Source organism: Schistocerca nitens, chromosome 6, assembly GCF_023898315.1.
Source record: "Schistocerca nitens isolate TAMUIC-IGC-003100 chromosome 6, iqSchNite1.1, whole genome shotgun sequence".
Taxonomy (NCBI): Eukaryota; Metazoa; Arthropoda; class Insecta; order Orthoptera; family Acrididae; genus Schistocerca; species Schistocerca nitens.
Window position 1 is genome coordinate 283,645,699 of NC_064619.1, and position 17,551 is coordinate 283,663,249.

Genomic DNA, 17,551 nt, shown 5'->3' on the forward strand with positions numbered 1-17,551 from the left:
GAATGAATTGTGTCAGAAATCGTTTCATGGTTATGCAGGACTGTGAGGCAACTTGAATCAGATTATGCAGTTTCAACATGTGTTACACTACTCACACTCCAAACTGACATCTAGCTTCCTGTTAAATTACCAGCATCATTGGAAACATGTATCCACTTGCCAGCATAAGGGGTTGGATGGTGTAAGAATGAGTTGTTGCATGTTAATTCTGTACTGAGCTTTTACTGACTTGCATCCCTTGAAATGCAGAGTTTGCAATGAATGAAGCCCTTTCTGTATACCACTTTGATCGGTATTACAAATCTGTATACATTCTATGGTGTTAATTAAAGACATTACCCCATAATCACATCTTTCATTCATATAATCATGTATTCCAGGCTTTAGTGATTACACATTCGTTGTTGCCCATTAGTCAAGATGGTGTCTCTATGTAGACATTGCAACCCATCCAAGGATAGATCCACTAAATTGAGTCACTCCTATTTCTTGGGCCATTTACAAACCCAAGCACAAACCTCCCTATCATCAACATTAGCACCTAGACCAGTTCTCACCAACCAGAATGATTCAGTTACATAGTCATCAAACGTGTGAAGTTTTGACTGCTGGGCTTCCTCCCCTTTCTCTACCACAAGACGTAAATATTGTAGAAAATCTATGTTTTGCACCATACAATTTTGTTTCTGCACTGTACAGAAGCTTAATCTTTTAGTTTTCACAGAATCCTGGAATTCAGTTACCTCCTGTGCCTTTTCAAATGATATATCCTTCCACTTGTTTCCCTCTGGAGAACTTGGCAGATAAGCAGACAACGGGCCTCCATCACTTTGTAACAACTCTCCACCACGATCAGGTTCTGTATCATACATAAGTTTCTCACAATCAGACAAGTCTTCTGTGTATTCATATTCTTCAATATAGTCTATTGTATTTTCATGATGTACATTATTACCACTGGTTGCCACTGTTTCACCTATCACACTGACTATGAATGCAGAATTCCTTATCAAATGATTATGTTCACAGTGAGAGTAATGTCACGCACTATGAATTCGGTAAAGTCACAATCAGACGTATTAACTGCGGAGGTTGATGCAATGCAGACAGGGGTCACTGTTACACTGATTTCGTTGCTCTTTTGTGTAATGTCTGTCTAGTTCCCCTAGACATTGCACTGCACACTTTGTCAGGTGACCTTTTATATTTCACAGTGTGTGTCAACCATAGCATACACTACAAATAACTAAATTAGCTAGAGGAACACTGTTTACAAGACTACAGTTACTAAACTCACGATATCATGTTAGGTATGGTCCACTGTTAGTGGATATCATATCTTTGTAGCTAACAGGGTAATTGGCAATCGAATTTTCATAGCTTACAGCGTAATTGGCAATGACACTTAGTTCATACATTTTTGTAATCAGCACCTCAAACCACAACTCAGCTGCAATTATGATCACTACTTGCACTAACTCCTTTGTGAGGTTTTCACTAAAGTTTTCTATTATGTAAGGGTGGATCTGGTGTTCGATAGTAGGAACCAATCACATTTATGGCCACCCTTGATACTGAGATGTGGCAAAGAATCTAACTTTCAGTTTCAAATTCTGATGGTGCTAACTGTCTTATCCACTGCAATGAATATTTAATCTCCATCACCCATTAGCCATGCCCTTTTGATATGGACTTCAGTAACCAATACTGAATGAGCTCCACTGCCTTTTAGGAGTGCTTCAAACTTTCGTACTGTTTTGCAAATAGTTTGACACTTGATCACTGGCATTATAATAATTTCAGATGTGTGTGTGTGTGTGTGTGTGTGTGTTTGTGTGTGTGTGTGTCTTATACAAAATGACTCAGGTTCATAAGCTAAGCTACATGTGGCTCCCCTGTACCATGTAACTTTGAGGTGCTCATCCTTTGTTGCTGTCTCTATATTTTACATTTTTCTCTCTCTCATTCTCTGTCCATTTATTTGTCTTTCCTTTCTTTCTTACTTTTGTTCCACCTCATTCACCATACATAGTTTTGTTGAATATGATATTCCCATTAATATTACAGCCTGATTAATCTATCTTAATGACTGCTAGACATAATTCTGATATTATTTCTGCTGTATCCTGCTACTAGTGCATGTGTGTGTTTTGATTGTGGTGTCACTGTACATGTGTGTTTGAATCGGCCATCAAATATATTAGTGGCCACTGGAGGCTGCTTGTGGGGGGGTGAGCACATAGTCTGGTCTCCATTGCCAGCGACTCTTGCATATATATACGTGGAGTAGCGCTGAATGACGACCTGTGTGTTCATTAAGTTGTACCACTCACACCAGTTGTTCTGTGTCTTGTAATGTATGGATTTCTGTGAGGCTTATTTCTGTTAATAGTTCAGCAGTTTATCAATAAAGCCATATTTGTGTTACTTGGATCAGTTTCGGTTGTTACTTGGTTACTACATGATTGGTGACTAGTTTGGAACAGTTTTGGCATGTGCAGTCTTTTAAGTGCAGTCTTGTCAAGTTAGTCATAATAGATGCCATGCCACTGGCCCTCATTCAGAAGTTTCTGAAGTTTCTTTGGCAGTGACCACTTTGTTGGCTTCCATTAACAGACAGGGTACCATTCCACTGGTCCATCTACCCAATTTCCTCCCATATGATGATAACAGCGAAAGATCAGGAAGCTTATAAAAAAATGACTCATACAGCATTTTTTGTGACAGACTCGAATTTGTACAAAGCCTTCTTCCTCTCATGGATTCCACCTAAAATGTATCAATTACTGTGTCAGCTTGCTCCTTTCCAAGAGAGCAGCTCTTACCTTTGATCACATGTGTAGTGTATTCTCCAACTATCATTGCAAATGAACACATGTCTACCATCGCAAATGATTGCATTTCATAGGAGCACAGGCTGATTCTACCAATGCTGCAAGAAACCAAATCAGTCATACAGGGCCTGGGCAGCTGAACTTTTTGGTCTTCGACAAAAGTGTCAGTTCGCCACTGATGTCCATAATGACTTTTATGCAGACTCTGTGGTGCGTGACGTGATAGTCTGATAAGCTCCAGACAAGGAAGTGCACCAGTAGGTTTTACTTTATGAAAACCCCTATTGGCAGAAGTTCTGCAAATAGCACAATCTTTTGAAGTTTCTTGGACAGTGGGTGACCAAATTGAAGTGTGGTGTGATGTGGCTGTAATGGCACAAAATGTGTCCACTAGGCTTGCACAAGGAAGTGGCAGTGGCAGTGGTAAACTTGCGGGCCAAGCACTGAGCAGACCAAGGCTAGTCCAAGCAGATGTGAGTGCCAAAAGGCCAGTGTTCTCTGTTTTCCTCTTATCCTTTCTGAATTTTCAAGCATTAATTTTCAGCATGCCCTAAGCACTGGGCTACTTGTAATGCTTGCCAGAAGACAGGCCACACTGTCTCCATGTACGACTCCATGTGTTGTTTGCTAAATGTTTCTCAGGATATGGACATGAACGTAAACAGTGTTTCTATAATGCTTATTGCTTATGACTTCTCACAAGTTGTATTCAATTAAGTGTTTTTTGACAAGTGCTATGGTTACAGGCATCACATTTGAAGCCCAGCTGGGTCACAGTGCTGAGACAGTGCAGCTGTGTTTATATATTTATGGGTATGTGCTCTTGAGAAAAACACAAGAACATACGATGGTGGTTTGAAAAGTTCTTGGAATCACAATGAGAGACCAGTGCTAGCGCAACGAGTTGTTCATGTGATATTAATTGGCCTGTTGCCTATAAACATATTATCTTGGAAGAGAGCTGTGCCAGTGACATGGCTCTGTTGTTGCTCCTGTGTAGTGATTTGTGAAGATGGAAAAAAATCGAGATTCGAGCAGTGATTAAGTACTTCATAAAAAAAGGCATGAAAGCAAAGGACATTCATGCCAATTTCCAGAATACACTGGGGAACTCTTCTCCTTCATATTCAACTTTTGTCAAGTGGAAAAATGAATTTAAATTTGGTCGGGAGAGCTTAGATGATGATCTGTGCAGTGGTTGGCCAAGGTATGCCACTACTCCAGAAATGCAAAAGTGCACAATATGGTCATGGAGGACTGCCAGTTGATAGTGCATGAAATTTCTCATGCTTGCCAGAGACCATCAGAAAGGGTATATTGCATTTTAACTGAAGAATTAGAAATGAAAAAATTATTTGCAAGATGGGTGTTGCGATAAGACACTGCACTCCCGCACACGTGCCGTCGCCATGGCAAAATTACATGAACTAAGGTATGAATTGTTATCACACCCACCTTATTCACCTGATATGGCTACCATCTGTTTCCAAAACTGAAAATTTTTCTTGGTGGACGAAGATTCACTTCAAACAAAAAATTGATATCTAGAGTTGACACCTATTTTGCAGGCCTAGACGAAACTCATTTTTGAGATGGGATCAAGGCACTGGAACATTGTTGGACAAGGTGCATTAATCTACAAGGAGACTACATTGAAAAATAAAAAAGTTTCAGTGATGTAAGTAATTTTTCTATTCCATTTCGAGAACTTTTGAAACCATCCTTCTTGGTGGACGAAGATTCACTTCAAACAAAAAATTGATATCTAGAGTTGACAGCTATTTTGCAGGCCTAGACAAAACTCATTTTTGAGATGGGATCAAGGCACTGTAACATTGTTGGACAAGGTGCATTAATCTACAAGGAGACTACATTGAAAAATAAAAAAGTTTCAGTGATGTAAGTAATTTTTCTATTCCATTTCGAGAACTTTTCAAACCATCCTTCTACTATTTTTAAGTTTGAGGCAATAGGCTACACAAAATTTAAATGTCAACATGCTGGGAAATAGAATTTTCTGACCAAAAGGATGCATAGTATTGCATTAAGAGATCCAGAGAGTGTACACGATGAAACAGCGCCTTCAGAGTGGGTAATAGTCACTACGGGTGTACCACTGGATATATTTAAGATGGGCTGTCTTAAGCACCTCAGCCTGTGTGTAAATGATTTGCCATGATGTATCCAACAAGCAGAAACAGACCTTTTTGTGATGACACAAGTACAAATATCATAATCAGGCCCAGTGGAGAAACTTCAGCACTTGAAAATGTAAATAAAATTTTCTTCAAAATCAATAACTGGCTCTTTGGAAATGGACTGCGACTGAAATTAGATAAAAGACAATATATAAAATTCTATACTGCACAACTGCTGACCGTCCACTAGAAATAATTCATGAGAGAAACTCAAAATAGGTATTTATATTGATAAGAACATGAACTGTAAGTCACATATTTTAGACGGTCTTAAAAGTCTAATCTCTGCAATTTTTGCATCACATCTAACAGCAGACTTTGCAGAGGAAAAGTCAAAAAGTTGTCTTACTTTTCTTGTTTTCATTCACTGCTATCATAAGGCAAATTATTCTGGGGCAACATACCATTAAGAAACAAAGTAACTGTTGATCAGAATGTGTAATGAGAGTAATGTGTTATGTACATGCTCAAACTTCTTGTGGGCAGCTTCTTAAACAGTTGGCAACTGACAACACTCTCACAGAATTACCATATGAAATTTGTTGTCAACACTCTATCACAACTGAAAAACTATATTTACAAATATAGTGCTAGAAGAAGAAATTACTTCACCCGGAATTAGTGTGCTACAGAAATTTCAAGAATTTCAAGAATTTCAAGAATTTTATTCACCCTAGATCATTTTACAATGATATTGGCTTCGTCATACAAGATGTACTGGTACATACAGAATAACAAAATAAACTTCTGTCAATACATTATTAATACATTTGAGGCATGGCAGTGTACCAAATTACAAAGGATAGCTTTTAAAAGCTAACGCAACAAGCTATCTTATAATCTAATATAATAAGGTATTTTATTGTTTATAGTATAAACTTTGTAATTACACACTATTAACCACAGCACAAAATAATATGTTTAACTACAGACAACTTTTAAATGCTTATATACTCCTCAGGCATCTCAAAGAATTCTTTGATCTCATAGAATGGATGATCTGACAGCCAGCTGTACCACTTAATTTTAAAAGAATTTGTATCCATAGACTGAACATGAATTGGCAGTTTATTGAACATTTTGAGTGGGTTAACTTTGTGGGAATTTCCTGTTCTCGCTAATCTGTGGCGCGGTATGTCTAAATTACCGTTTGCCCTGGTGTTGTGTTCGTGTATTTCCTTTCTGGCAATAAATTCTGAAATATTATTTTTAATATAGAGTACAGACACATAGATGTATAAATTTATAATTGTAAGTATTCTGAGTCTGGAGAAAAGAGGACGACAGTGCTCCCTATGACCTCTTTTACATATTATACGTATGACTTTTTTTTGTAATTTCAATACGTTTCTGATGTGAGGGGAGTGCCCCCATATAATCAGACCATAAGAAATATGTGACTGGAATAGCCCAAAGTATGTCACCCTGAGGTACTCCAAGCTCACTACCTCCCTTAGTTTCAAGAGAAGATATGCCACCCGAGATATTTTTTCACATACATGATTGACATGTTCCTCCCAATATAGTTTTGAGTCAATGTGAATACCTAAGAGTTTTACTGACTTATTGCCTACTTCATTTGATGTTCCCATTAAAAGTTGTTGTGTTTTGTCAGGGTTGCATAGGAGCTTATTGGCTGCAAACCAGTCCAGGGCCTTATCTAGTGTTTCTTTTGTTAGGTTATTCAGATATGAAATGTTCTGATGTGTGGTAAGTAGTGTTGTATCGTCAGCATAACACACAACAGGGTGAGCTATATTTTTAGGTAAATCGTTAATAGCGACAATGAAGAAGAAGGGTCCAAGGATAGACCCTTGTGGTACACCTGTGCTGATTTCAGTGATGGAAGAATTTAAATTTCTGACTGAAACGAATTGTTTTCGGTTACTTAAATAAGAATTTATCACAGATAAAGTGCTCCCTCTCACCCCATAAAACTCTAGTTTCCCCAGTAGTATGTCAACAGGAATGCAATCGAAAGCTTTGCTTAGGTCACATAATACCAGTGATACCATGTTATTATTTTCAAAAGCTGTTAAGGTTTGGTCAATGATTTCCAAGATGGCCCCTGTTGTGTTCTTCCCGTTTCGAAAGCCAAACTGATTGTTACATAGGATATTGTGTTTTTCAAAGAAGTTGCTTATTTGTGTGTGTATCAGCGCCTCAAATACCTTTGAGAATATTGGAACAATGGAGACTGGTCTGTAGCTTTGGGGGAGATGTTTGTCTCCTTTTTTAAAAACTGGGACAACTTTTGATACCTTGAGTGCATCCGGAAAAACCCCAAATTCTACACATTTATTAAAAATATAAGCTAATGGTTTGGCGATTGAGTGTATTGTCTTTTTAATTATGTTATTTGATAACCAATAACAGTCCATACTTTTAGAACCTGAAAATTTGGATACAGCTTTTATAACATCAGCAGATGTGACAGCCCTCCATTGAAATGCCAGGTTAACAGGCAGTGGTGTTCCAACAAGGTTCATTGCAGATGAATTTGTTGCTTTGATACTGTTACTTATTTCTTTAACTGAGTTTAAAAAGTACTCGTTTAATTCTTCAGGATCAAGCAGTGCTGTTTCTGTGCGTTTCGGTGTATTCTCTTGTTTTATTATTTGCCAGGCTGCCTTGCATTTATTGGGAGCTCTTTCTATATAGTTCTCCACTGCTTGCTTTTTTGCCAGAAGTAGTTTGGCTTTATAGTATTTTTTGCATTTCAGATATGACCTATGAATGTTCACACTCTGTTCTGCCCCTTGGTCAGAGGCTTGTTTATGCATCTGGTACAGCGTATGCAAGTTTCTTCTAATTTCTACTAGCTCTTGTGTGAACCAGTTCAGACTTTTCTTTTTCATTTCATTTGGATATCTTATTTTTTTTACTGGTGAGCAGGAATACCATAAATCTGTGTACTTTTTAAAGAAGTTACCAAAGCTAATTTCAGCTTCCCATTTTCCAGATTGACAATTATATATAAAGTCCCAATCTGCACTTCCTAATCTATCAACAAACATATTTATGTACTCTTCCTTCTGTCTTCGTACCACTACTACTTTAGATTCTTCAGTCTTAACTGGCTGCTTCTTACAGAGGGTAAGGAGTAGTGGCTCATGATCTGCAAGTCCACTTCCTGCAAGTCTAACTGTAAAATCCTCCCTATGGAAATTCACAATAATATTGTCTATACAGGCATTCTTACGTGTGGCACAGTTATTTGTGCAATAGAGGTCTAATGATCTTAGCATATTCAAAAATGTCCTAGTAACTGGTCTTTGTGTGTTTACCATTTCTATGTTGAAATCACCACATATAGCAATTCTCGTTTTACTCTTCAATATTTTTTTAATTATTAATTCACATTTTTCAATAAACAAATTTACATCACCATCTGGCGACCTATATAGACTAACTACCACTATATTTTCATTCATTAGTTTTACACAACTAAACTCCCCATCTAGCTCTGAGGAGTATGTAGATACGTCAATTCTGGAAAACATTATTCCTTCTTTGACAAAAATTCCTGCCCCACCATTCTTTCTCTGTTTTCTACATATCATGTCTCCCACAACATACCCTTGGGGAATGAACATATTTACTTGTTCTTGTGTTAACCAGTGCTCAGATACACATATAACATCTACATGCTCAGTGTTACATAAATGTTCTAATTCTAAAATTTTATTTCTAATACAACGTAAGTTAACTTGTAGAAAAGTAAGTAGTTTGTCTCTGTCTGTATTCCTCTGAGAGCAATTTGACTTTATATTTGAAGTTGTAGGTTCCGTTAATGTCTTTAATCTTGCTCTATAGAATAATTTCTGAATGTGTAACAATACATCACATTCAACATAGAAGTGGTCCCAGTTTTTCACAGAAAAACTTCATTTTATTTGACATCACGAAATACCTTTAAAAATTGCAAGAATTAAAAAATTTTCAATATGCATAAAAAATGGTTGTCCTGCACCTCCATGCATTTTTGTGTTTATGATTCACATTTAAAAACACTCATACAGAACTGTAACATTGACTTTTTTCTACTGAACTCTTTGTGTGGGACACTTGAATTATAAAATTGCTCATAAAAAACTAATGAGTCTTCTTAAACAAACCAGCATTGATGCTAACTTCAACTGTATACATCATTTCATTCACAGAATATGGCATGCTTCATGTGAGTAACTTAGATTATGTTTTCTTTTAGTTGACTACCATTTTAGGATGATTTTCATAAACTTTTTCTTAAATACCCCCACAGATAAATGTCACATGCAGACAACTCCACCAATTGAAGCAGTCACAACCTTTACTTATTGCATATTCTTCTGCGAAGGCTTCTTGAATATGAGACAGCAATTGATGAGACATGTGGCAAGTAGCTCCATCTTTCTGGAAAAGTACTACAGACTTTCATGTTCATTTATCTTAGAGTAGAAATTTTCAGAAATTTGAGGATAAATGTCTTTATTGACAGTGGTTTCAAAACACGTGGTGGGACTGACAATTTAACTGCTAGAATCTGTGCACTAAACTTAAATTTTTGTTGCTGTGGAAAGAAATTTGATGCACTATGTGAGGATTTTTGATAGTCCAGTAGCAGTTTGTCTGCTTATTCACATGGCCACAGAGGTGAAACAAGACTTCATCAATCATAAAATGTAGTGTTGGCTCAAGTTCACAGTCCACTGTACTTTTAAGCTGCCATTTGCAGTACTTAACCCTGTTTTCTCTATCAACTGAAAGTCATGCCTGAATGCATTAAACACAGCAAGGTTACATCTGTAAGCATGTGACTACAGAGACACAAGACGGACATTTAATATCTGTCTGTAGCCAAAGCTGTGTGACACCTTTTTTTGGACTAGCAGTGGTATTCTAGCAAAATTTTTGCATCTGCTTCCAGAATTCAAACTGAAAGCTTATGATTACGCTCAGAATTGGACAACTTGCCTTTGAACCACAATTTTGTTATCAACTTCAGAACACTGTGATTTTGTGGAACACTTGGATTCAGAAATTGCTCATAAAAAATTTCATGACTCTTCTTAAACAAACCTGCAGTGATGTAAGCTTCAACTCTATACACCATTTCATTCACAGAATACAGCATACATTACTTGAATAACTTAAAAAATGACAAAAGGATACTCACAGCATGTTCAAGCATTGGATACAAGCTTCAATTCTGTGTGTGTGTGTGTGTGTGTGTGTGTGTGTGTGGTTGGGCGGGGGGGGGGGGGGTGATTCCTTTTTTTTCTACATCCTACAAGAGTGAACTGTTAATTAGTAAACATCTGTACTTGACCCAGTAATTCAGGTTTCTTTTATCAAAATTATGAACTGTTTTACTGATACTTGAGATCTGCTGAAAAAGTTAACAATACCTATTGTCAACTTACACCGATTATTGACTGCAAACATTCTCACAATATGAAAATAAATAAAATAAACAAAATGAAATGGTTTATCTTCAGACCCTATTCTGTGCTTACTGTCTAAGCCAGCAGTCTGTAGTGTTGGTATTTTTTATTTATCACCATTAGTATAATCATCACCACTCTTGTTATGTTCATTTGCAAGCATACTAGCAATTTTTTCTTCCTGGCATGCCCCCTTACTACATCCTCTTTTGAGCCATCCATGTCATGGCATATACACACAGCACATTTTGAATCCTTTCACTGTAGATTCACTTGAGATTTTGTTGCACCCAGTAAGCAACCACTGCCTTGTCATGGATATTGAGGATTTCCTTAGCCTCCCACCTGGTATGCCAGCATGGTCTCCTTGGGGGAGGGGGGGAGGTGAGTCATGAAAGGTCTAATCACAACAGCATCAATACCTTCAAGTTGAGAGTACTATAGTGCAGTTGTATTATATGATTGTTTGAGGCAGACATGTGAAGCAGCCATCCCAGCCTCTCTGGAGCTGTTGGGTATCTTGTCTCATTGACTGTACTGTAGGTGTATGTTGTTCTTTGATACTAGATCTTTTAACTTTCTCAATGTGGTGATCCCTGAAAAGATCCAGCACCAACATTCTCCTTCTGTAAAGTTGACTAGTATCAGGTCATTAGTTATACATCCCTTTTCTTGATGTCCAAAGATAGCTCCTGAAGACAGTTTCTCTTTCAGTATGGTTTTCCTCTGAAAAATTACAAATGGTGGCAGCTTCTTTCCATCCACCAAAGTGTGCAGCACAATTATTTTTCTGACCAGAACTTTTTATAGGAACACCATTAACAACCTTCTTGTTGATCATAAAATTTGATGACATATCAGAATGAACAGGCTTGTGTTCAGAACTGCCCTTATGACCTAGGAAATAGTGATGTTCTTTCCTTATACTTATTACATGTTGCTAAACCACATATAACTTTTGTTCAGATATTGTGGGAAGTTGTTGAACTTGAATTGTTCTTTGCCCTAAGCCCCATCCTCATCAACAACTTCATGCACGACCCTGTACTCTTTGAATTTCAGACCACACGCAGTTGGAAAAATTGCCCTTTGTGCAGTTGTTTATGGCTTCATCTGTAGTATGTTTCTTCTTTTCCTCCCTAGTTCTCTTATTTCAGACTCCCCAAAATCCTTAAAACTCAGTGCATATGTGTTTAATTTGAAAAAAGCAAGTCATAATTGCAGGTTGATTTATATAAATCATTGTTTTTTTAAAATAAATAATAGTTTTACACTGTAGCACAATTTAATGGGCAGTGCATAATTCATTATTGTAAGACTTCTCTTAACTATGGCTTCAGATAGAGCATATAAAAATATCTCCTAGTTACTATATTTACTATATGTTCTAACACAAGAATTCAAAAGACACCAGCAGTATTACAAAAGCATTATTCCCCATTTAATCTCCGTGACACAAATGAGCTTATTTATTGAAGTCACAGAAGATGTTTTGTTGAAATAGTTTAAAACTATTCATGCTTCCTAAACCAATTGAACATTAGCATTGTATTGCCTGCATGAAATGATTGTGAACCAAAAACACATAGAACCGCAGCTATTATTTGCATCCATTATCAATTGCTACAGTTTACTGTTGTTACAACATCAACAATCCAAGTGAACTGAATGTCAGTAACATTTCATCGTCTTTGGAGCACTTTGGACTAACAGTTTATGTGGTCCATTATTTGACATGTCTTGAAAATCAACAGTGCTGTGTAGCATTAGCAACATTAGTATAATTTTTAAGTATTTGATGGGAACATATTTATGTTAGAATCAATTTGTTCCCTGTAAAAATGTGTACTACTCTTGAATAGCTGTTCATATGTAATGGCAGTTCAGTTCTGATAAGATTTGGATTCAGGTGAACTACAGTTAAAGTGTGGTAGAAATTCATAAAAAGCAAGAGTTGCAGGTTGAATTCTCTTGGTGAACTCCACTATCAAATCTGTTTCTGTAACTGTAAGATAACTCCTATATTAAGCTATTACACAATGTATAAGCTTTGTCCTCCACAACCAAAGCTTAGTCTGCTAATGTAAGATGATGCTGTACATTTGAATGACACAATTTTGAAAAAGGTGTCTCATTTTATAGTTAGTAAGAAACAGTATTTTGTTTCACCAGAGTGAACTTTTTAAAAAAAGTTCTTGCATTTTTAAGACACTGCAGTTTCCTTGTGAATGTGTTTTACAGATGTATGTCTTTCTGTGCAGAGATATTCTACTGATGCAGGGTGTCGAAATGAGAGACTACCACTTCCACAGCCTGAAATTAGTAGCGGAAACATTCTTATGGATGAACAGGCAGAGTCAGCAGCCATTGTGGAAAACACTGGTAAAGCCATTTTCATTTCATATTTAGCCACTTACAAGTCAACAGAGTATTGAAGTCTGATAGAAAAATTCATTGCTCGTTATATTACCTTTTGAGCAATCCAGCACAAATATGTCCAATTTCCAAAGTCCCTGAAATTTTAGTGGCAATAAATAATATGTGCATCTATGTGGTTGTTTGAAATACATGTAATTATAGGTACATGCTGCACTGTAACTTGTTGAAACTTTCTTACAAATTTAAATTAGAGTATCCAGGTTGCTCTTCCACTGTATCACTGTAGAGTCACAGTGACTAGTTTCATTGTTGGCTGTGGTAGGAACAACACTGGTGCTCTTTGATTATATGAGTGGTAAATCTGATGCAGTGCAAGAACAGAGGGTCTCCAGTGAAACAGAAAGTATGACACTCAACAGCAATGGGTCCCTGCCTCACCATGTCTCGCTCTTGCTATTTATTTTTGTTTAATGTTTGATGTGTCTAGAAAAATACAGGTACTGGTACATTAAAAACTGTAAAAACAAAAATTATAAACAACCAGCTGAATAAGCTAAAGGAAAAATAATCAAGGATTGTTCTTCAGGTTTTGCAACCACTCAACTGCTTTAGGGGCAGCTTGATGTAGTTCTTCCAGGGATCTGGTGAAAGCATATGAGAGACTGGCCTGAACGACTTGTGGTACCACCTATACCACCTCACAACAGTCACAGGTTGGGGAGTCTGACCACTCCAGCTATTTCCCTACCCCACAGCTGATTTGATTCAGTTTGCATCATGGAAAATGAAGTGCTGGAGTTTGATAGTTCGATTCTTGAGTCACAAGAAGTCTTGCTGGGGTGAAAGTGACCACTTCAATTTCCAGGCAGCCACAGAATTGAAAGCATGGTTATTCTCCAGGCTTGTTGACAAAATTTCAGCCAGGTTGTGGAACTCTGCTGAATGATATTGTGTATGAGGAGATATTGATTCATCTTTACTATCCATAATCAAGTTAGAGCTTACTCTCTTCTTGCTCGATGTATAGTAATGTTGCTTAGCACTGGAAGCCACTGAAAACGCATAGGCAGAAGCATACCAGGGATAATGTGGATAATGTGCATGGTCTAACTCAGCTGATGATGATATGGCCTTACTTAAGGGATGAAGGAACTAAAGTCAGTGCTGTTATTCTGAGAGTGTTCGCATTGGCTCCCCAAGAAGTTCCAGTTACCTTGTTTTGTAAATTACTATCACTCTTCACACTTTAGTTGCTATTTTCTGAAGATGGTGCCATTAGGTAAGTAACCTATGCCTTCAGATTGTTGTTGCACTGTAATACACAATCTCTGAACATTACCTGCAGATAATAGTTTCCATATTCCTTGGTGAGATGGAAACTGTACCTAAAAATGTCTTCAGTGGGCTTGGTTTTAGCTTCCACCTCCTGAAATAATCATCTAGACTAATACAGTTTGTCACAGTTTTTTTCTGCCTTAAAATAGTCTACACGTGTCGTCCGGGTACAGTGAACAATGCTCTCCTGGGCCTCATGATTACAACAATCAAAGTTATTCAAATAGTGCTTCGTAGGACTCACAGTTTCATACACACACACACACACACACACACACACACACACACACACACACACACATTTGGCTCTTTTGGAAGGTTGACAAACAAGGCAGATTGCAGATAGTGGGGATGCAGTGAACATTTGCTGACACATTTGATTGCCAGGTCTCATATCTGCTTGGCAACACAACTAATATTCATAGTTAACATCTATATAATTGATATTGCAAGTTCATAGATCATAACCTATTAGATCTCAAACTATGAAATTTCTCTGATATGTGGTTAAAAAAAAATGTTCTTTGTAAATGAACTCACCGAATAGCTGAGATGCTGAGTCATCAATAACAACATATCAGGAAGGTTTGGGAGTCGTATGGACTTGCCCTCTTTGATTATATTTGCACTTACTTTGTAGATCAGTGGCCAAACATCAATTTCATAAAATAGCATAACACAAGGGCAAGGAAGAGACGTAAATAGACAGCATAAGAAGGAAATCAACAATTAAGTGATAGCAACAGGTAATTTTAAACGAGAACAGGGTAGAGTACCGCAACATGCATATGCAAAATTGCCATGTCTTTTAGGGTATGACAAGATACAGGAAAAAGAGTTCAGGTTAGCTGGACTTAGGATGGATTGTAGAGGAGATAACAAGGAGCCAGGGGCCCATTTTTGGCTGGCAGGCCAAAATTTCTCTAGGGTAAGGCAAGAATTCAGCGCACAGGTAGATGTGAGCACGACAAGAACATCCAATTGACATATGCTGAGGACATATTTGCTATCACCATCCAACCAAAGTAACTTAATTATGGACTGAATGTGACAGAAGAGCGGAAGAACTCATTACCAGATAGGATTATTAACAGAAGAAATCTGAATGGAAGAAGACAACAGACAATAAACTGAAGGAGACTATCAGTACAACACATCAGGCCAGGTGTTGGAAAATGAAATGGATCATGATAGTGGCAAATTCCAAACCCCATCACCAAGAAGAATAAGGAAATGCAAGATATCAAATGTTGCAGATGAAAATAATGTTGAGCAATTCCAAATTAAGTCACAACACAGCTTTGAAGCCCTCAATGAGTCAACAAGAAAAATGGACTTAGGTGTCAAAGTTTGGCAGAACCTTAACCAGGTCCTTCATTAGGAAACCAACCACAGACAACACCAAGGAAAACTGGAGTATTATGAATATCAATTCAGTATAGTAGACATTACCTCACACTGAATGCAGCATTGAAGAAACATATGGATGGATCAATCAGAGCCACTTACAAAGGAAAGATCATCACATACCAAACTGGAAGCCTTAGAGCTAAGCAAACAGCATTGAAATTATTTCATCATTATCAGATCAACAGCTTTACACACCAGAAAAACTCTGACAGACAACTCAAAGTAGTAGTAAAGGGTATACCTGAGAAAGTAACAGGAGAGAAAGTCAAAGAATCTTTAGGAGAGCACAACGTCAAACCCAAAGCAGGCTGCCTATACAAGAAACGATATAATAACACACAAAAACTATATCCAATGGGAGTCTTTTGCAGCACTCTGCAGAAAGACAAATCAATTGGGATGTCTGTGACATCAAATAGATGTTTGACCCTAAAGTGACAGTGGAAACCAATGAATGTGAGGATATTCCACCACGCACTCTTAACTACTGGCCAATGCCCACCAGGTGTGTGAGGTGTGATGACAACCATACAGCAAAGGACCACAGACACCCCCACCCTCCTCCCCAAGAGACAAACTTCCAAAATGTGTAAACTATGGCAAAGAGGAGCACCCTATCTCTTTAAGGGTTTGTGAGGCACTTCAGAAGGACATCCAAACATACCATTCAACCACTGAGGAGCAAAACTATCAACAGCAACACAAAGAACAAGAAGACACCACCTGCTTTTTACCTTACTGCAAGCAAGACTAATGGGACAGTGCAACAGGATACAAACTGGACGATACAGTGATATACTTGCCAGAAGACACAGAGAACAAATATCTCTCCACTCCAACCAGCAGAACGGTGGACTGTTGGAAATCTTTAAGGCATGAGGCAAGTTTGAGTCACTGCTGTTGATATTCCAAGTGAAAAATCTCATTACCATTGTGATAAATGTGGTCAGAAAATTCGACAAAGCCCCAGACATAATTTCAGAGTTACTGGCTATCATTGCAAGAGTAATAATATTATGAGAAGGAAAGTTGCTACCCACCATATAGCGGAGATGCAGAGTCGCAAATAGGCATAACAAAAAGACTTTCACACTTTTCGATTTTCCTTCTCATAATATTGTTACATTCCATCCTTGATTTTCCATTGTTTGATTGGAAGAGTAATGTAACTTTTCACCACAGGAAATGGAAGATAGGCTTCCAAAGAAAACAAACCTCAAATTTTACATTTTTAATGCTAATGGAGTATAAAACATGAAAGAAAGAAGAGGTCAGTGAATTTATTTTAAAACATGAAGTAAATATGTCATTTACCTCAGGAGCTCACATATGAGCATGTCAAATGTTTAAACTGGAGAATATGAACTGTCACAGGAATGACAGGATCAATAGACAGGGTGGAGGAATGGCTCTGTTCTTATGATCAAAGGTTGTCTATCATTCAGATGTGAAACTGCTGTTAGGATCCTTAGAAGCCATCAGAATTTTGGTTAGAATGTCTGTGCGGCAGCCTATGGGAGACCAAGATTGGGTTTTGATAAATGGGATCTCATACAGATTTTCTACAATCATAAAAAGTCCTGTTGCATGTGGGCCTAAATGCCAAACACACAATGTTGAATTCCGGGCAAATCAACCAACATGGGCACAGATGTTATGATCAGGAGGAATGCTGTAAGCTAGTATAGTTGGACCAGAAGAATCCACCTATTTGCCAGCTATGGATGTTGCATCATCAAAAACATTGACCTAGAAGTGAATATAAGGATCATTAATGAATTCACAATCATGTCACAGGAGACATCTGCAACACAATGAAACCTCCAAGATACACTAGCAAAATGGTAATTGATCAGATTCATTATGAGAGATGACTCAACAATAAAGTCATGGCTCAACAATAATGTGAGGCCCACCATAAAGCCAAACACAGTGAAGATGATCAAAGAGCCATCAACACCCTTACCAA

At 37.6% G+C, this 17,551-nt stretch overlaps 1 protein-coding gene across 2 annotated transcripts in view; it reads left to right on the forward strand.

Moving 5' to 3' along the window:
• LOC126262885 (murinoglobulin-1-like) overlaps positions 1-17,551 on the forward strand; it is a 292,408-nt gene that overhangs the window by 242,674 nt on the left and 32,183 nt on the right. For both annotated transcript variants that reach the window (XM_049959761.1, XM_049959762.1), the window contains one exon: positions 12,720-12,840. In XM_049959761.1, the coding sequence (XP_049815718.1) occupies positions 12,720-12,840 (121 nt within the window). The remainder of the gene's footprint in view (positions 1-12,719; positions 12,841-17,551) is intronic.